The 21,192-nt window shown below is 38.0% G+C and overlaps 1 protein-coding gene across 3 annotated transcripts in view; it reads right to left on the bottom strand.

Annotated features, from left to right (window-relative positions):
- CPSF3 (cleavage and polyadenylation specific factor 3) overlaps window positions 1-21,192 on the bottom strand; it is a 43,558-nt gene that overhangs the window by 19,092 nt on the left and 3,274 nt on the right. Inside the window, exons 2-11 of one of the 3 annotated variants that reach the window (XM_082851588.1) lie at window positions 19,542-19,605; window positions 18,312-18,409; window positions 17,567-17,695; window positions 16,102-16,279; window positions 12,983-13,072; window positions 11,543-11,693; window positions 7,863-8,038; window positions 6,691-6,849; window positions 5,596-5,742; window positions 2,940-3,092 (exon numbers count right to left, since the gene is read on the bottom strand). In XM_082851588.1, the coding sequence (XP_082707714.1) occupies window positions 2,940-3,092; window positions 5,596-5,742; window positions 6,691-6,849; window positions 7,863-8,038; window positions 11,543-11,693; window positions 12,983-13,072; window positions 16,102-16,279; window positions 17,567-17,695; window positions 18,312-18,409; window positions 19,542-19,605 (1,345 nt within the window). Of the gene's footprint in view, window positions 1-2,939; window positions 3,093-5,595; window positions 5,743-6,690; window positions 6,850-7,862; window positions 8,039-11,542; window positions 11,694-12,982; window positions 13,073-16,101; window positions 16,280-17,566; window positions 17,696-18,311; window positions 18,410-19,541; window positions 19,606-21,192 lie in introns of those variants that run through there. The other 2 variants (XM_082851590.1, XM_082851589.1) reach the window with 2 other exon arrangements.

The following is a 21,192-nucleotide window of genomic DNA, read 5'->3' as shown; positions in this document are numbered from 1 at the left end:
ATCTAGAATGCTGGAGAGGGTGTGGAGAAAAGGGAACCAAAATGTTCATTGCAGCTCTATTTACAATAGCCCGGAGATGGAAACAACCTAAGTGCCCATCATCGGATGAATGGATAAAGAAGATGTGGCACATATATACAATGGAATATTACTCAGCCATAAAAGGAAACGAAATCGAGCTATTTGTAATGAGGTGGATAGACCTAGAGTCTGTCATACAGAGTGAAGTAAGTCAGAAAGAGAAAGACAAATACTGTATGCTAACACATATATATGGAATTTAAGAAAAAAAAATGTCATGAAGAACCTAGGAGTAAGACAGGAATAACGACACAGACCTACTAGAGAACGGACTTGAGGATATGGGGAGGAGGAAGGGTGAGTTGTGACAAAGCGAGAGAGAGGCATGGACATATATACACTACCAAATGTAAGGTAGATAGCTAGTGGGAAGCAGCCGCATAGCACAGGGAGATCAGCTCAGCACAGGGAGATCAGCTCGGTGCTTGGAGGGGTGGGATAGGGAGGGTGGGAGGGAGGGAGATGCAAGAGGGAAGAGATATGGGAACATATGTATATGTATAACTGATTCACTTTGTTATAAAGCAGGAACTAGCACACCATTGTAAAGCAATTATACCCCAATAAAGATGTTAAAAAAAAAAAAAAAGATGCTCAACATCCTAATCATCAGAGAAATGCAAATCAAAACCACAATGAGGTATCACCTCACACCGGTCAGAATGGCCATCATCAAAAAATCTCCAAACAATAAATGCTGGAGAGGGTGCAGAGAAAAGGGAACCCTCCTGCACTGTTGGTGGGAATGTAAATTGATATAGCCACTATGGAGAACAGTATGGAGGTTCCTTAAAAAACTACAAATAGAACTACCATATGACCCAGCAATCCCACTACTGGGCATATACCCTGAGAAAACCATAATTCAAAAAGATATACGTACTATAATGTTCACTGCAGCACTATTTACAATAGCCAGGACATGGAAGCAACCTAAGTGTCCATTGACAGATGAATGGATAAGGAAGATGTGGCACATATATACAATGAAATATTGCTCAGCCATAAAAAGGAAAGAAATTAAATTATTTGTAGTGAGGTGGATGGACCTAGAATCTGTCATACAGAGTGAAGTATGTCAGAAAGAGAAAAACAAACAGCATATGCTAATGCATATATATGGCATTTAAAAAAGGGGACTGATGAACCTAGTGGCAGGGCAGGAATAAAGACAAAGATGTAGAGAATGGACTTGAGTGAATGGGGCGGGGGAAGGGGAAGCTGGGATGAAGTGAGAGGGTAGCATTGACATAGATACACCATCAAATGTAAAATACATAGCTAGTTGGAAGCAGCCACATAGCACAGGGAGATCAGCTAGGTGCTTTGTGGTCACCTAGAGGGGTGGGATAGGGAGGGTGGGAGGGAGACGCAGGAGGGAGGGGATATGGGGATATATGTATACATATAGTTGATTCACTTTGTTATACAGCAGAAACTAATACAACATTGTAAAGCATTTATACTCCAATAAAGATGTGAAAAAAAAAATTTTTTTAAATGCTGTATACTGTATTTCTTGAGGATTTATAATGCACAATGGCCTAATAAAAACTCTGCAAAGTCTCGCTATAAACTCAGCTTAATTTTGTTCAACTCGGCTTCTCCTCAATTGACCGAAAAACTTTCTTTTTCTCCCCACACTGCAACCAGTAGAGTTTGGGAAGTACCGTTCTAGATTCCCAACTGTAAATATTCTTATACCTATAGAATATGTTTCTCTACAGGTATAACATCTCTTCCATTAAACTGGCCCCTGGAAAGTTTTGTGAACAGTAAGATTCAGGAGTAAATACAACCATTTGCTCTTCTTTGGCAAGAAGAGCCTCACATCCTAATTTTTGCAATTTTTCCTCAAATTCAACTGCAAGAAATGATATTCATCCATTAGCTTCCTCATATTTGGCTCATTATGTACTGAAAGAATTCTGTAAAGTTGCTCATTAACACATTTGATATTTAAAACTTCAGACAGGACTTCCCTGGTGGTCCTGTGGTTAAGAATCTGCCTTTCAATGCAGGGGACAATGCGGTTTGATCCCTGGTAGGGGAACTAAGATCCCACATGCTGCAGGACAAGTAATCCTGTGTGCTGCAACTACTGAGCCTGTGCACCACAACTAGAGAGAAGCCCGTGTGCCACAACAAAGAGCCCGTGTGCCGCAACTAAGACCCAACACAGCCAAATAAATATTAAAAAAATAATAAATAAATAAAACTTCAGACAGATAATTAAAAACTTTCCTTTAGAGGTATCTTAAAAAGATGTTTGATGAACAGGAGGTAAAAATGCAGACTTCTTATAGCATCCCTCTAAAATCCCAGGTAAGGTTTTTTTTTCGTAACAATTTCTTTTTTAAATTCTGAAAACCTTATATTTCATCATCAAAAATGATTAACTCTTGAAAAGACAGATCTATAAATTCCATCATATCCACAGACATTATGTTTAGATATGGGTCTATTTTTAGATTCTGAGGGAGAATGCCAAGAGGTAGACAGAATACTGTATTGGATGTAGTGAAAAACAGTAATGGAAAAAAACAAAACAGTAATGGACATTTGTTTACTCTCTAACGTGGGTATGATAAGTAAATGGGAATGTGGATTAAAAGCCATCAGACTGAAGATCTAATTTATCTGAAAATTTTCCATGTGAAAAACAAATTAGTGGAACCAGAAAAAGCCTAAAAGCACAAGGATCAAGGTCTTACAGCATATTGAGTAAACTGACAGAAATCATCGTTGAACACATTATTTGATTAATTAAAAGCTGGATATTCTTAAGAAGTATACATTTCCCTAAAGGGATTAGGAACTATTTGGAATGGACAGGATTAAAAACCATAACCTTTTACCTTGGCTAGTTTTTCCCCCCTGAAGTTCAAGGTCACTGCTTCTGTATTCCGAGGATTATGAACCTCTATGTGAACTTCATCATTATCTTCATATTCTCGAATCAGGGCTGCTTTCAATCTGGCCATTTCATTTTGTTCTCCATGGACTAAAATCTACAAAGTGTAAATTGTAAAAGAGCACAGGGAAGCATCCTTAGTTCAGATTAATGATGGCTGTTATCTGAATTAGTTAATTATATGAAATGGAGATATACTTGAAGTTATTAAACTTTACTACTTTTAAGGATCTCCAGTCAATCAAACTTGTGTGACGTTTTCATTCTACTTGGCTTTAAAAGATCCTTAAGTGGAACTACTTCAAGAGAGAGTAAAGAAACTTCTTTTCTGTTCCAGTTTTTGCCACTATCGAGATACACAACTTTATGAAAGCTGTACTTTTTCTAGGCTTCTGTGCTCACACTAGAAATGGGCTGGACCAGGTGACCAGCTTTAAATGCATGTGGTTCTTGTACACGACTATTGCTACTCCTACTATCTCAGAAAACGCTCACGGTTTTCTTTAGGCTTCTTAATATAAGACTAACAAAATAAGCTTTTTATGTGAAAAAAAATGACTTCTGATACTTTATTTGTTAAAGTAATATCATATAAAATATTCCAGAACCAAATGAAATCATGTTTTAGAGAGGTGTTTACAACGACTGCATTAGCTACCAGCCTTTCTAATTCATTTTCATAACTTATTTTTTACAAGACAGATCATTCTTAACCTATAGACTACTGGTAGATGATTTCCTGCCTGGACTGCAGAAGCTTGTCCATGTCACCACCAGGCAGAGGCATATGGCCTAGAGATGACGAGCCCCAGCTCTGGGGCCTGGCTGCTGTAACACAAATCTTGGCGCTGCCACTTACTAGCTGGGTAACTCTAGGCAAGTTATTTAACATCTCTGTTTTCTCTTCTACAAAACAGTCGTTGGTTGTGAGAAGTAAGCGACTTGATACATGTAAAACACCAGTACAGTGCCTGGCGCACAGTAAATACTCGATAAATGCTAGCTATTATTTTTACCACTACCACCAACACTACTATTATTTTATCGTGTCGACAGACTTGCTGACTTGGTTATTGGAGGAAGGTAAGCATCAAATTCAATCCAGGAATTTAAACTGACGGCAGAGACAGAGTCTGGAGAGCAACAAAATGGGACTGAGGATGAGGTGGTGATTCCAGAGAGAGAGCAGTACAGCTTTTCCTGCACAGCTTTAAAATCTGGGAGGATATCCATAAACAACACACACCAGAAGGCACCCATGAACTGCCTACACTGTAACTAAACTTGACGTGCTATTAAGCCAAGTAGGTGAGGGATTTTCTCCACCAAAGAATCTGCTCATTAAGGGCCAATGGTAACTACCTGTGAGGACTATATGCTAGAAAAAACTAAAAAACGAACAAAAGGGCACACAAAATGCTCAGCATCGTTCGTCACCAGGGAAATGAAAATCAAAACTACAAAGAGGTACTACTTCACCCTTACTGGTATGGTGACAATTTTAAAAAGGGAAAATAACAAGCTGACAAGAATATGGAGAACTGGAACCCTTGTGCATTGCTGGTGGGAATGTAAAATGGTGTAACTGCTATGGAAAACAGTTTGGTGATTCCTCAAAGAGTTAAACACAGAATTAGCCCATGATCCAGCAATTCCACTCCTAGGTATATACCCCAAAGAACTGAAAATGGACTCAAACAGATAGTCACATGCCAATGTGCATGGCAGCATTATTTATGGCCAAAAGGTGGAAACTACCCAAGTGTCCATCAACAGGTGAATAAACAAAACGTGGTCTATACAGACAATGCAATATTATTCAGCCATAAAAAGGAATGAAGTTTTGATACATGCTACAATCAGAAAGGGTACTTCATTGCTTCATCTGTTTTCTAGACTCATGCTCCATAAGTGTTCCTCTGATTTAAGATACTTTTTTTTAGCTTAACTCTCTCCAGTCCCCCCAAAATATAACTGTTACTGTAATAATTACATAAAACTTAAAAATATAAGCAAATCACATTAGTAAGGAGCTGTGTAATGTATTTCACATCTAACTGCATCTTTAGCTTTTACTATTATGACTTGCCTTTCTCCTCTCTCCACATTAATAGGTATTTCCCATTTGCCAGGCACCCTATTACGTGCTTTAGATATATGTGCTCTCATTTGGTCCTCACAATAACTTTATGAGGTATTATCACCCCTATTTACACATGAGCTAAGGAGAGGTTAAGTAACTTGCCCAAGGCTACATAGCAAGTAAGGGATGGAGCTGGGACTCAAAATAGTCACATTGCAAAGCCAGGGCTCTTAAGTTATTGGGGAGGCAGCAGAAAAAAACAGAAAGAACGCAGCAGAAAAGAACACTGGAGCTGGTAGATCTGAGTAAGAGATGCCATTTAAAATGGAGAAGACTGAAGTGCACAGCTTGCCTAAGTCAAAGGGGAGTGGTAAAGGTCAGATGCAAGTGCACGTGAAGGCACTGCTGAGAGCGCTACCGGCTGCTGTAAGGAAGGCAGTGTCTGCTCTGAGAACCAGCTGCTGCTGGGCATGCCTCTTCCAGCCTTTAATGCTGAAAATCAAATTCACAGACTAACCACATGAGGCGGTTTCAAAGCACGAATAAATTCACTGGTTTGCTGGTAATCTGTGTGAGCAGAGAAAGAAATGTAATCAACAGACATTTTCAGTGGTAGCTTCTGTCCGGACATGGTAGTGATTTCTTCAGGTTCAGACATGATATGCTGTTAAAAAACAAAGAAAAGTAAACAAAACAAAACACATAAACTCTCTAATTAGAAAAGAAAAGGTACATTTTCTACTTTTTCACCCAGCCATAAAGTCTTACACTAGTTTAGGACCTTTAACACAAAAAGCATTCTAACACTACTGACGTAGCAAATATCAAATACTTCTCTTCTCGATCAAGCAAACATTTAATCAGGAAAGTAAGCAGATTAACAAAAATTCAATATACCTGGGATCCTCGAAATGAAAATTATAACTTATGATTAGAAAGATACACTTGTATCCTGAACTATCTGCTCTAAAAAGTCACTTTCCAGGTAAGAGGATTTGTATAAAGGACAGATGTATCTCTATTCTGGAAATCTATTTTAGATACACAGCCAACACTGTCTAAGTGACTTACAGAGTAAGGTAATGTAATAAAAATGATTAAAGCAGGGAATCATAATGTATTAAAAAAATAAAATTGAGGTTATCAATAAAAGATAAGAGAACATGATGCAGGAATATTCATAAACTTTCTCTAAAGTTTTGCACATCAATGTCTATATACCTCAGAGTTAATATCAACCACCTTATATCAAGAGTAAGATGGGCAATCAACCCAAACACATTCTCCAGCTTTTCAAGAGAACACTTATTAGTAAACCTCTTTCTCATCAGATGAAGGTATCCATGTGTTTGTCTCAAATAGATTCCCTTCCATTTTTTTTTTCTTACTGCAACCAGATGAGTGAGTCTCAAACTTTCATGTGCCAACCACTCAGCTGAGGACCTCATTCTTCAACCTTAAGAACATCTCCAACTGCCTACTGCCATCCTCATTTTTAAAAATCAAAACCTGCACTATTTAAAGAACTACTTCAATGGAAAAACCTGGGAGGATACTGCCACTTCTGCAGCCTTGATTAGGAAGAACACGATGGTCTCAGGCTCTGACTGACCTTGGCAAGCGTCCCTTCTACACAGTATCCCGCTATAATGACGCCATTCCTCTTATCAGTACACCAGCTTTCGAAGAGCTCTCTGGATAAGCCACTCTGCATCATGCCTGGGGAGGCCATTACAACACTGGGACCAATGTCATCAAAATGATCCATGCTCTAAGAAAGAAAAGGAATGGTAAAAGCATGTTAAATACCAAGGTTTGACAAAGCATTCCTTATTTGTAAAGAATACCGAAAAGTGAGGTAAAAGGTTTATCACACGACTGGAAGGGCCTTGACAAGACGAATAAACATTTTAAGTCTAGTTTCTAAGTCCCTAAACAGTTGATTTAGGCTGGGAATGAAATGAAAACAAAATGATAAAAAGCAATTAGTTCACACTGACTTCAAAACCTTCTACGGTAGCTAAAAGACAATTAGGACCGTTTTCAGTGCCTAGCAGGCAGGCAGGCAGAAAGTAAAAGCAAGAGTCAAATGGGTTTCTATCCACCCAAGAGAGAACTCTGAAAGAATTTCCCCGAAGACTCACGATGGCTTTGTACACTTCATCAATATTTTGAGCTGGCCAGAAAATCTAACTAAAAAGTTTAATATTGTTTCGAGGGAAAACTTGGCTCTAATTCCTAAGCAATTAACTTAAAAAATAATACTTTATGAACAGAGCCTACTGATAACTGGAAGACCACTTATTACTTGAATTATTTGGGGTATTATGTTTATTATGATTAGAGCATTAGTTCGAATGAAACTTTTTTAAATTAAAGGAAGTCAGATTTTATTGAATGCTCTAGAAATATAAACATGAACATTTTCATATATGGAATCTGCAGTGCTAATGAAAAAGATGATTAGGTTTGAGTAGGAACAGAAAAAATATGTAACAGATATTTTTCTCATCAGGGCTTCTTATTTCTATGGCAGAGAAATCCAAGTTACTTAGCAACAGTAAATATTGAGAACATGCAGAGACTTGCAACAGGTGGCAATATTTGTTTAAGCAAAAAAGAATGCCAGTTGCTAAATTTTTGATTTCCCTCAGAAAAGTGATGCCTGCTTCAGAAAAGGTAAGACTTCAGCAAGGATGCAGCCACAGAATCAATGTCAGGCATCTCCTACTACTAACGACTTACTTGAGTATTATCTGTCCTTCTTTCTTCACAAGCACTCACCTTAAGGTTACTAATATGTTTGAAAACAAAGGGATTGTTGATGTTGATCTGTTTGCGGATTTTGTCATTCATGGCGTTTACATATGTCTGGTACACCGCCATACACTTCTTGGCCAAAGACGATGCATAGTATATGGGAATATCATGGAGTTCTGGGTGATTCTGCCAGTACTCATCTAGAGAGATTTGACAAGAAACAAATATTTTGTTATGTGGAGTAAATAGTTCAAATAATAAATGACATGTACAATTAGTTTTTTAAAATTCAGACAAGAAATAAAGCACATAACTATATTTTAAAGAGGTTAAGAAAAATTAGCCTGGTCTTAACTCAAACTTATAAAACAAGAACTTCTTTCTTTCTTTCCTTCTGTTTTTTTTTAATTGGAGTATAGTTAATTTAGAATGTTGTGTTAGTTTCTGGTGTACAGCAAAGTGCTTCAGTTATACATATATATACATATTCTTTTCCATTCTAGTTTATCACAAGATATTGAATACAGCTCCCTATGCTATACAGTAGAACCCTGTTGTTTATCTATTTTACATATAGTAGTTTGTATCTGCTAGTCCCAAACTCCCAAGTTATCCCCCCGCCCCACTCTTCCCCTTTGGTAACTATAAGTCTGTTTTCTGTTTGTTTCTGTTTTGGAAATAAGTTCATTTGTATATTTCAGATTCCACATATAAGTGATATCATATGATATTTGTCTTTGTCTGACTGACTTCACTTAGTATGATAATCTCTAGGTCCATCCATGTTGTTGCAAATGGCAATATTCCATTCTTTTTTTATGGCTGTGTGTATACACCACATCTTCTTTATCCATTCATCTGTCAATGGACATTTAGGTTGCTTCCATGTCTTGCCTATTATAAATAGTGCTGCTATGAACACTGGGGCGCATGTATCTTTTAGAATTAGAGTTTTCTCCAGACATATGTCCAGAAGTGGGATTGCTGGATCATATGGTAACTCCATTTTTAGTTTTTTAAGGAACGTTTATACTGTTCTCCATAGTGGCTGCACCAATTTACATTCCCACCAACAGTGAAGGAGGGTTCCCTTTTCTCCACACCCTCTCCAGCATTTATTTGTAGACTTTTTGCTGATGGCCATTCTGACCTGTGTGAGTTAATACCTCATTGTAGTTTTGATTTGCATTCCTCTAATAATTTAGCAATGTTGAGCATCTTTTCATGTACTTATTGGCCATCTGTATGTCTTCTTTGGAGAAATGTCTATTTAGGTCTTCTGCCCATTTTTTGATCGGGTTGGGTTGTTGGTTTTTTTGATATTGATTTGCATGAGCTGTCTGTATATTTTGGAAATTAAGCCCTTGTCGGTCGTGTCATTTGCAAGTATTTCTCCCAGCCCGTAGCAGTCCTCTCACAAAACCTATCCCTAAGTATTAACACGTGACCTACAAAGAATGCTGTGATCGTAGCCCCAAATGTGGAGGCTTCTAAAAATAATTTGGTAGAAGCTGATGCTGAATAACAGACCATAACTTATTACTCCAGAGAGACACTAAATTCTGTGATGGTTTTAAATAAAATGTTTTATTAATATTTCATATAGACTTACTGATATTAGATACTTTGTAATTAGACTTTACTAATTACAAGACAGGACCACCAAAGGAGTTAAAACCGATTTTGAACACAAAAAAGTCACATTATTGTGTGACTATATTTTTAGAAAACTGCTAACTGATAATTATTGAAAACAGTGGGCAACATATCTTCAAAAGAAGGCTTGTTTTCACTGAAAAATTAGCTGAAAATCCTCATTAAATCCCAAAATATTATGAAGGTAGTATGGCCAGGACATCATTCATTCTACTAGGTACACCTGCATTTAGGAAATTTATTAAATGTCTAGTATGCAATTTGCATATATTATTCCTGTTTTCAAAACAAATTTATGAAGATTTATTTCCATCTTATAGATTAGGAAGCTGAGGCTAATAAAGGTTGAAAAGTGTGGGAATGTTCTTTTTCCACTTGATTTATAAGTGAAAACTCTACATAAGGACAGGGACTTTTCCTGCCATGCATATTACAAATACATTTCCTGCTTTGCCCTCTGGTTTAATTGTTCATGTTCTTTTAGATGTAATTAAAATTTTTAGTGGTATCGATGTTTTCATATATACTCTCATGATTTCTCAAATACCTTGCAAAGTATGTTACATCCCATGATCACATCAGTCTCCTATTTTTTTGGGTGTCTTTTTAAGAAAAAGTTTTAAATGTTCAAGAAAGTTGAATAATTTGCCCAGGGTCACATGGTTAGATCGTAGGTGGGATCTGAAACCAGTGGCTCGCGCAGTTACCCTCTTTCTATCATAGCGCATTACACGGGGAATTTAAGGGACAAGGAGCAACCAAGTGTATAGGGCAGTCCTGACTCATAAAAGGAATCATAATATACTTGATAGTATGGTTTTCAGACAAACACAGCAAATGCCCAATTAAACTTGAATTTCAGACAAATAAAAGATTTTTAGTATAATAATATATATTAAATATTTGACATACCTAGGCTAAAATATTATTATTTATCTGAAATTAAAATTCAACTGGTGTCCTGTATATTTATTTGCTAGATCTGGCAACTCAATTTGATGGTGACAACATGGTTTCACTCTTAATTTCTTCTGCTCCTCAGATTACTTTGTTATGGAGACTTTCCATTTCAAGACTTCTACAACGACAAATGTGACTTGCAGTTTGAAAGAAGAACCAAGAGAAAACGGACTGGCTTAGGCTTTAGAAAATTTAGCTTCTACTAAGTCCTGTCTCTCTCAGATTTGCTTTTGATCTGAGGCCATTTATTCTTTTTCCCTTGTTTCCTTTTTCAGTGTAACAGGGATACTACTTATCCCTGTCATCGTACAGATAGAAGAACTGAGAGTAAGAGCTCAAGATCATTTCTAGTTCTTGACATTGAAGCTATAGACGTACGAGGCACTTATCAGTTACTCTTTAAGAAGAGTGTATTCCCCAGAAAATAATCACAGAATGTTAAAAAGGGTCATTAAATACAAATATACGCAAAAAGGGACACCCACTGTTCCCCTTATTACAAAAAGTTACACGTGCTCATTGAAGTATTTGGAAAACAGAGAAAAGCAGAAAATGAAAAAGAAATCATCCACTTTCTCACTATCCAGATTTAACATCTGGGTATCTTTAAATGTCTTTCCAGTCATTTGTGTGTTTTTTACCTAACTAGGATCAGCGTTCACAGTTTTGGACCCTATTTTTTTGGTCCACTTAATATATTACGTAAAAATACGTAATGACTCATCTGAACCATGATTTTTTCCTACAATATATTTACTAACATAATATTTACTTAAAAATATTTAGAATTATGAATTGTCTTACTTACAAAATTTTCTGTGTATTTATTTCCCAGAAGTTGAACTGCTGGGTCAAAGGGTAGCATATTTTTAAGACTTCTGATGCTGATGGTACACCATTCATATTCCAGTAGCACTGTATGAGACTCACTATTGCTCTGGGCTCTTTCTGGCACCAAGTCCCTATTCTTAAATACAGAAACTGCAGCCCTAAAGGGTAGAATGACCTATCCAAGGACATGCAACTATCTTGATATAACTGCACTGGAAGATTTTGAGACTCTCCCAAATAAAAAGGAAAAGCCATACCTAAAATCAAGAGAAGCTCCTGAGCCCTTCCAAGAGCAAAGACAGGAATGAGACCTCTGCCCCCTCGGTTCACAATATCGTGAACAGTGTTACAGAACCTTGCCTCTCGCTCTTCTCGCTTCTCATGGATATGGGTTCCGTAAGTAGATTCCTAAAGAACATATCAGAAGTGTTGAGACCAAGGTTGATAACTCTCAAAGAATACAAAAGTTAAACACCAATGAAATGCAGAAGCAAAGTGACCTATTTCTCTATTAATATGCCATTTACTTGAACATATATTGTTAGAACACTAGTTGGAAAGAACAGATACAAAAGTTAGAATTCACATCCAAGTAATAAGAACTTTTTAGAAAATGGAATCAGGAAATAGGCCAAAAATGTATGTTCCCTGCTCAAGATAATTTTGTGATGCCTTTTTTTTCTTCTAAAGCGTTTTGCTTTCCATGGCTGGGGAAAAGGATATTTCTCCCACCTCTGTTAAGTCAAAGCTTATAAATCAGAAATAGATACTGTTTCTTATAGTTTTGTTTAAGAATATCCCCTAGACCTTACTGTGTGGTGCACTGACCAGCAGCGCTGGCATCCCCAAGAGCTTATTGGAAGTGCTGAATCTCAGGCCCCAGCCCAGCCATAATCAGAATCTGTATTTTAACAGCATCACCAGATGATTCATAAGCACATTAAAATTTGAGAAGCACTGCTCTACAGTACCAGATATAATGAAAATAACTCTTATTCCTGAGGGTTTAAAAAAAACTTCCTTTAATTTAAGGTCAGTTTATATGCCAAGTATACTGTGAGCTGAGCCAACTGAATTTGCTCATGACACACTGCACATGGACAGCAACACACACCAGTCCCTCACTCTTGGGCAGCTGGGGGGTGCCGTAGGTGGTGAGGGAGAAACAGACAGCTCTTCTACCTTGAACTAACTGTCCTTGATATTCTTATATAAACCACAGGCCCAATGCACATTTATTAATTTGCTCCTCACCAATCACCCCCTCTCCACCAAAGCTTCCGTGTACAGTTAATATTTTTAAAATTTTTCTGAGACTCGTAACCTAGTAGTCCAGTAGAACATACACATAAAGTTAGCAGGTGCTACAGGCCAAAAGACAGTTACCATGGCAAAGACAGTGGGGCCGTGCCATTCTACACAACCTTTTAAGATACTCGAGAAATCTGAGGTAATCAACCTAGACAAGAATATTCAGGAGACAGCATATCATCTCTGATATTAGACTAGAGTTAATATATTTAACAGCAAGAAAGTGGAGCTGCACTACAAAGAGAGGCCCCAAAATGAATTTTTATACTAAAAACCCAGACACATTTATATCTGATCATATATTATGAAAATGAGATGATATTTTTTCCCATTAGAAAAATTCTGCTTACATTACACTAATTACAATACAGGGAAGTAATACTTACAATGATAAGAATATCAGGTTTAATATTAGGAATTTCAGCTGCCATTAAGTGTCTGTCTTCTTGTCTTGAGAAATCACCTGTGTACAAAAGCTGTGAAAAAGATAAAGCCAGAAAGTTAGGATTTTGGAAGGCTTCGTTTTACTACTATCTTTAGCTCATAAATTCTTTTATTTATTTTTGGCTGCGTTGGATCTTTGTTGCTGCGTGCGGGCTTTCTCTAGTTGCAGCGAGCGAGGGCTACTCTTCTTTGCGGTGCACAGGCTTCCCACTGCGGTGACTTCTCTTGTTGTAGAGCATGGGCTCTAGGCGCGCAGGCTTCAGTAGTTGCAGCACGTGGGCTCAGTAGTTGTGGCTCATGGGCTCCAGAGCACAGGCTCAGTAGTTGTGGCACACGGGCTTAGTTGCTCCGTGGCATGTGGTTATCTTCCCGGACCAGGGCTCAAACCCGTGTCCCCTGTGTTGTAAGGCAGATTCTTTACCACTGGACCACCAGGGAAATCCCAAACTGGTATCTTTTAAAAGCAATTGCTAAGTACTTCTTGAGTAGCTTCAATCCACTGAACAGGAAAGTAGAGATCATCCAATTCAGAGACCTATTTATTTAGGTCTTCTTTACTTTCTCTCAGCAGTATTCTTTTTTTTATTGGTCAAAAGACTTTATACTCCATTAATATCTAAAAGGACAATTACTGAGTTCCATTTTACTTTCAATATCTTCAGATCCTCTCCGTGTTACACTTCTACCACTAGTCTTTACATTCTGAAAGTAATGGGAGTTTCATGCCATTTCTAACAGATCATTCAAGTAAAACCAATTATAAAATTACTCTTAAGTCTACCAGCTTCCCTGATCACTTTGTTTTTATTTTTTTGCCACTTCTTGCCAGTTTATTTTTTTAACATCTTTATTGGAGTATAATTGCTTTACAATGGTGTGTTAGTTTCTGCTGTATAACAAAGTGAATCAGCTATACATATACATATATCCCCATATCTCCTCCCTCTTGTGTCTCCCTCCCACCCTCCCTACCCCACCCCTCTAGGTGGTCACAAGGCACTGAGCTGATCTCCCTGTGCTATGCAGCTGCTTCCCACTAGCTAGCTATTTTACGTTTGGTGGTGTATATATGTCCGTGCTACTCTCTCACTTCGTCCCAGCTTACCGTTCTCCCCCTCATGTCCTCAAGTCCATTCTCTCTGTCTGTATTCTTGTCCTGTCCCTAGGTTCACCGGAACCATTTTTTTTTTGTTTAAGATTCCATATATATGTGTTAGCATATGGTTTTGTTTTTCTCTTACTTCACTCTGTATGACAGACTCTAGATCCATCCATCTCACTACAGATAACTCAACTTCACTTCTTTTTATGGCTGAGTAATATTCCGTTGTATATATGTGCCACATGTTCTTTATCCATTCATCTGTTGATGGGACACTTAGGTTGCTTCCATGTCCTGCCTATTGTCAATAGTTCAGCTCATAAATTCTTGAAAGTGAGGTTCAATAGAAAAAAGTGGCCTATAACTGATGAATTTAGATGCAGTGCTTGTGTCTGATTCAAAATGTGTAAAGTAATTCAGTCATAAACCATCCAGTGTTTCAATTATTAAACCTAATTAATGGGAATAATATATTCCAAGAATCAGCCCACAAAGATAACCTCTATATTAATGAACTTGAGACATATGCTCAATATCTTAGAGAAAAAGGTCATGATGATGAGGAAGGAAATCTACTGAGGTATATGGAAAACCTATCTAGATAGAAGATAAAATCCTATCTCCAACAAATTTCATCAAATTTGAAATGTGACTTTAGATTTGCATTTGTACTATTTTCTGCTTATTTTCTGTGCTTTTGAGCAAGCGGCAAGAATAGATGGTTTAGCAGTACGCAGCACACGTCACTGTGTACGAATTTCAAACAATGAGCAGCTACACAAAATGCAGAACACTATTACGCTATAGCACTGGTTCCCAACTCTGGCTGCACAGAGGAATCACCTAGAGGGAATTCCCTGGCAGTCCAGTGGTTAGAACTGCACGCTTTCACTGCCGAGGGCCTGGGTTCAATCCCTGGTCGGGGAACTAAGATCCCACAAGCCTTGCCATGAGGCCAAAAAAAAAAGTCACCCAGAGAACTTAAAAATAAAAGGCCAAGGTCATTCTCTCAGATTCACTGGTATTTTATTTTTTAATTTTATTTCTGTAAAATTTTATTTATTTTTGGCTGTGCTGGATCTTCGTTGCTGCGCGTGGCTTTCTCTAGTTGCGGCGAGCAGGAGCTACTCTTCATTGCGGTGCGCGGGCTTCTCATTGTGGTGGCTTCTCTTGTTGTGGAGCACAGGCTCTAGGCGGACGGGCTTCAGTAGTTGCGGCACGTGGACTCAGTAGTTGTAGCTCACGGGCTTTAGAGCACAGGCTCAGCAGTTGTGGCACATGGGCTTAGTTGCTCTGCGGCACGTGGGATCTTCACGGACCAGGGATGGAACCCATGTCCCCTGCATTGGCAGGCAGATTCTTAACCACTGCGCCACCAGGGAAGTCCTTCACCTGTATTTTAGAAAGCTTCCTAAGTGATTCTAATGTGCAGCCAGAGTTGAGAACTGGTGCACAAGTGAGTCCTGAAATCCATTAGTCCACCTACATTTTTCTCAAGTTTTTCAAGACTTCCATCAATCTTTTTCATCAAAGATGGTTGGAAAGATCCTTTCTGATTAACCTCTTTCACTCACGCAGTCTACCCTCTTTAGGGGTTTATATGTGAATCCCAGAATATCAAGAGGACATGAATGCCAAAACGTATTTCAATGTTAAATGCATGCAGCCACAAAGAAGGCTCTTCCCTAAAGAGCTTTCAGTTTTCTAGGGACATTGAAAAGGAATTAATCCTACGTTAACATGAGGGGACTTTATTGAGATGCTTATCGTTCTCTTTTCTTAATCATGATTAGAGAATTATTATCATGGGGGTATGAACTATGATATTTACAAGGAAAAAGTATCAACTTAATTTTATCTTATGTTTCAGTGTTTTGACACTTTGCTAGTCTTAGGGAATATTCTTTAAAGCCCTGCACTGATTTCTTGTGAGCAGGAAATTCCCGAGCTAGAGCGTACCTTCACGCCCGCGATCTCAATCATGAACATGGCAGCTCCCAGGACATGGCCTGCGTGGTAACACCAAAACTTGATTCCTGCAACTTCCTTCACTTCATGAAAGTTGATGGTTTCAATTTTGTCCATGCTCTCTTCCAAATCTGTCTCAGTATATAGCATGTCGTCTGCTGATATATTACTAAATTTTTAAAGATGCCAACAACAAAAATTAATGGTAAGATTTTACAAGTCTTTGAACTCAAAGAAATTATCTGTGGATGACATATCCATGTATTTCTTAAAATTATATTGTACATTTTATGCTATTTAGAATCTCTTGGACCTTTTGTGTATTTTTTTTACTCTGCTATTATAATAAAAATGTTCAGTGTGTGTAGCTATAAAGCATGATTTTAAGCAAAGCACAAACAGTAAATTAAGGCAAAGTACTCTTTAGGCTAGTACTTCTCAACCTTTCTTCCTGCCCCAACACTCTTGCGAGATAAACTCACTCACATACATTGAACCATGCAGAGTTTTTCACTCTGGGATGTGAAAAGATTTCTCTAAAAGAGAAAAGGTCGTGTTAGAAAGTCTAACATACGTGTTCTCCTGAAAATTATGCTAACGTACTTCCAAAAAAGCAAGAGAGAGTAGGGGTTAAGGACACACACTCTGGAGCCAGATTGCTTGGGTCCAAATCCCAGCTTTGTCTCTTACTGTGACCATCACAGGCAAATTACCTAACCTCTCTGTGCCTCAGTCTCATCATCTGTAAAATGGGATTCACGACAGAACCTACATCATGAGGTTGATATGAAGATTAAATGAGTTAACATATATTAAGAACTGAGGGCTGTGCCTGGCACATGGTAAGCTTTAAGTGTTAACCAGTATAATTATTACTAAGGATAACTGTTCCATTCTTCTGTATTTATATAGAAGAATAACAAATTGCATCTTAGCTACCCTTGGAATATACATATTAAACAGTAAACTTCTGAAGGCTAATCATTTGTGCTATAGGTATCATAAAAATCCTTCAAACTTTCTGGTAAAGGAGTAGATTTTCCTCTTGCAACTGGAGAAAACTTCCCCAGAGAACTTTTTCAATTAAGATAGTCAATTTCCTTAGATCAAATCATCCAAAAAAAGATTTCAGTATACAGCATTGTAAAATGTATTTTGTTTTAAATTTTAATAAAATTATGAAATTCTATTTATAAAATATAGCTATCATACCTTATAACTCACCTACATTGCAAAGATTTAAAAGGATGCAAAAACTACATAAAGACTTTAAGGCCAAGGAGGTGTTGGGGACACAACAGGTATTTGATGAGTTGTTATGATGAATGACTAAATTAATGACAGCCTTGTGAACAGAAAGAAAACATCTCATTTCAAAACACAAAATGGTCTATATCTTGAACCGTATGTATTGTGTAGAACCAAGGGCATGTATAAATCTAAAAAAGTAATTTACCTAACTTTGACATAATCTGAAAGAAGCCATCTATAAATAGCTTTTGTGGCATGAGTCATAAATGTTCTTCCTTTGAAACTTGTCTTCTGTAGAAACCAGGGCAAAGCTCCACAGTGATCCAAATGGAAACTTAAAAAGAAACAAAGGGCTTCTGTCAGTTCTTAAAATATTATCCATCATGTATTTTATGTAATAAAACTCATTGTACAGAAAAGTTCTATGTAACAATTACATACTGATACCTTCAGAACACCAAGGATAGGTATGTACAGAAGGAAGGAATAATGCATCTAGTTCTAGTGTAAGAAAAGGATATTAAAAGTATATTTTAAACATAAAAATGTAGCCAAACCTATTCTCAACAGCTAAAATTATAACAAGCGCTTTAGTCGTATAAAGTTGAAACATGTCACTGTTTATATGTGAAGTTCCCACAGAACAATGTGACAACACAGTGGCCTCAGGAGATATTCTGCAAAAGAGCTTTCTTGGTCTTAAGTTTCACAAGGATCCAAGGCATATGTTACCTTCTTCTCACTCTAGAGATGGGAAAGTAAGTTTTTCATGGTAACCTTCTCTCACCTGTGAGGATGATATGGTGTGTTGTCTTAGACTTAGATGTCTGCAATATAATTCCTCGTATAAAATACTCTTAAAACACCAGAACCTTAAAATCTGGCAAAGAATGATCTTTACGGTAAAAGTCCTTGAAAAACAGTGTCCTTAATAAAGAAAAAAACCTTACTGACTAATTAGTAGGAGATCAATCTCAGCTGGGTCAATTAAATCGATGTAAGGAAGAGCATCCATTCCTTCTAGGCCTGGGTGGATCCCACAGTCCAACTGAGAGAAATAGAAAAAAGATCATAATTTCCTCCACATTATATTAAACTTCATTCAACAAACAGACAATAATTATAACTGACCCATCACACCATACATAATCAGGATGGACTCTATACATGTGGGAAGCATTTGGAACGCAATTCTTATTAAATGGGCAAATACGCCATTACCTCTAACTTTCCAAACAAATTTAACTGTAGCTCACATTTAGAGTCACAGGACACAAAATACAAGACATCTTCTTTCCAGCTACTTTTTGTGGGCACTGTAACAACGAATGAACTCTTTTTCAAGAACTTTAATATCAGAAATGGTGAACATTTTTAAAGTTTATAGATTCGCTACTACAGATGCGACTACTGTGAGAAGACAATGATTAGAAACTGGAAACTTCCCTGATCAGGGCAATTTAAGTATTAGAAGGCAAAATCTGAAGAGTCAGTCATTAAGGGGTTATATCCTCATTTTGGTCATATCCTATCAATTAATACAATAAATGACTAAAGAGATGACCGTGTCTGCCATACGCCTGTTAAGAGTGGGAGAAACAGAGGAATGGGACCAAAGGACCACGATAAGCCACTGCACCGCCTTCCTAATGAGGACCACGGAGACCAGCTCTTCTAGTCCCTCCACCTCTCAGTCAAGGAAATGGGCTGAGGAGAGAATGACTTGCCCAAGGCCAGGTATCCTAGTGCTAACTTAGGTTCCTAAGCTGCCAGACCAGGGCCCTACTGTCACACCGCACGGGGGTGGCTGGAGCTCTGCATGTGTTCAGGTGGCCAGTTTCTTGGGGTCTCCCACTGGTGGTGGGGCAGTTAGGTTGGCCAGACCTTCAGGAATGGAAGAGGGACTTTGATGATACAAAAGATCAGGAGATCCAGTTGACCCTTTTACAAACTTAGAATATATTTTCTCAGTTTACTTAATGTTTTGTCAAATTACTAAGTGGAAGGTGTACCAGTTTTCCACATTAACATTTTACACAGACGACCTATACCAACTATGACATTATTCTGGGAGCTAAACAGGTAACTACTGAACTAGAAAAAACTACCGAGCTAGAAAAGACCTAACACCTGAGGCAGACAGGAACATACTGTTAACCAGACTACAAAATAATAATTACCATTATTTTTCTTCCTTTGAACTCCAGAATAATACATGATCTTCCCACTTCTTGCCCAGCTCCACTGTCAACATTCAAAGGAAGAAATAAAAATGATTGAAAAACAACCAAAATAAAGCCCAATAAATTCAAACTTTTTTACAACTTAAACTATGTTCCATCTGATGCCAGCACTCACTTGAGGCAGATAAAAGTTCCACAAAGTTACAAAGATAGCAAAGAATAGCATCAATGTGGGAAAAGATGAAAAGTGACCTTTGGGAGTTCAGGGATCTTTCAGTTGTTAAAATTATGAGAGAAGCTGGTATAGATCTGAGAAGCCCAAAGGTTAAATCCAACCTTCTGAATGTTACGGTTAAAGTGATGTATTCAACATGTAAACTAGCAGTGATTCAGATTATTTAATAAGACTCTTGAATTAGCACTTAAGTAAAAACCCATCAGCACTTTAAAATTCTTTCATTTTCTTTAAGATGAAAATATGCATTTACCAAATAGCTTAAATTTAAATAGACTTATCTTATTCCTACCTGTGAATCTCATTCCCTTTTCCTTCTACTTTCTGTTGTTTCAGTATATTTGATACCAAGTATTTCAAATTAATTTCCTTTCTTCTTAACTTAATGAAACAGCCTTGCTTTCCAATTCCCGTAAGACTTCAAGTTAAACTTCGCCTGCATTTCCAATCCCTCCCCTTCTCTGACTGCCTCTCCCCAACCATTCTAGCTCATGATTCACCCACTCATTCAAGATCAAGCAGGTTTTTTTTGTGTGTGTGGCTGCACTGTGAGGCTTTCAGGATCTTAGTTCCCTGAGCAGGGATTGAACCCGGGGCCACGGCAGTGGAAGCACAGAGTCCTAACCACTGGCAGCTTCTATTTGCCAAGCACTGTATTAAGTGCCTAGAATACGGAAAGGCCTAATACCAAGACGCTGAGCTCAAGGAACGCATAGGCTACTAGGAGACAGACATGAGATGGATGCATCCTCAAACTGAGATCCTACTCCAGAGAAAATCAGACCACCACAGCGCTACTGTGAATTCCTGGCCTTCCACTGTAACTGGCCCTCTGCGCTCCCTCTTAAGTGTCCCTAGCTCAGTTTTCTCTTACAGTTAGTGTGGTAACTATTTCAACCTTTCTCCCCGTTCCTAAATTTTCCAACCCTCTATCCTAACTCTTCACTCGAAGCACGGCTTTCTCTGCATCAAAAAATTGTACAGTTCAGCTGTCAATTTCCTCAACTTACCAACCCACCTGCATCTTTCCCTCCTTCCATTTCTCCTGCAACAGAGAACAGACCTCTCTCTCTAAGGCTAATCATTTCACCATGGTTCTACACTCTGCACACTCTCTCCTTCGGAGGAACCGACCCCTGCCTGCTACATCATTGGCTTTTCCCTCACCAACCGCATTTAAACATGCCACAGTCACGCTCATCCCCAAAAGAAAATCCCTTAATTCTAATCTCCTTTAGTCTCCCTGCCCGCTTCCTAAAAGCTGCATACACCCTCTGCCTCTATTTCCTCACCTCCACTCACTCAACTCACTGCAATTTGGCTTTTTACCAACCGCTCTTCTGAAACTCTCCCTGCAGAACAGCTCTTTGTTGCTAAGTGCAAACAGCCCCTCTTTCAGTTCTTATCTCACTG

Source organism: Leucopleurus acutus (assembly GCF_964270905.1).
Source record: "Leucopleurus acutus genome assembly, chromosome: 12".
NCBI lineage: Eukaryota > Metazoa > Chordata > Mammalia > Artiodactyla > Delphinidae > Leucopleurus > Leucopleurus acutus.
This window is presented reverse-complemented; position numbering and strand designations above follow the sequence as displayed.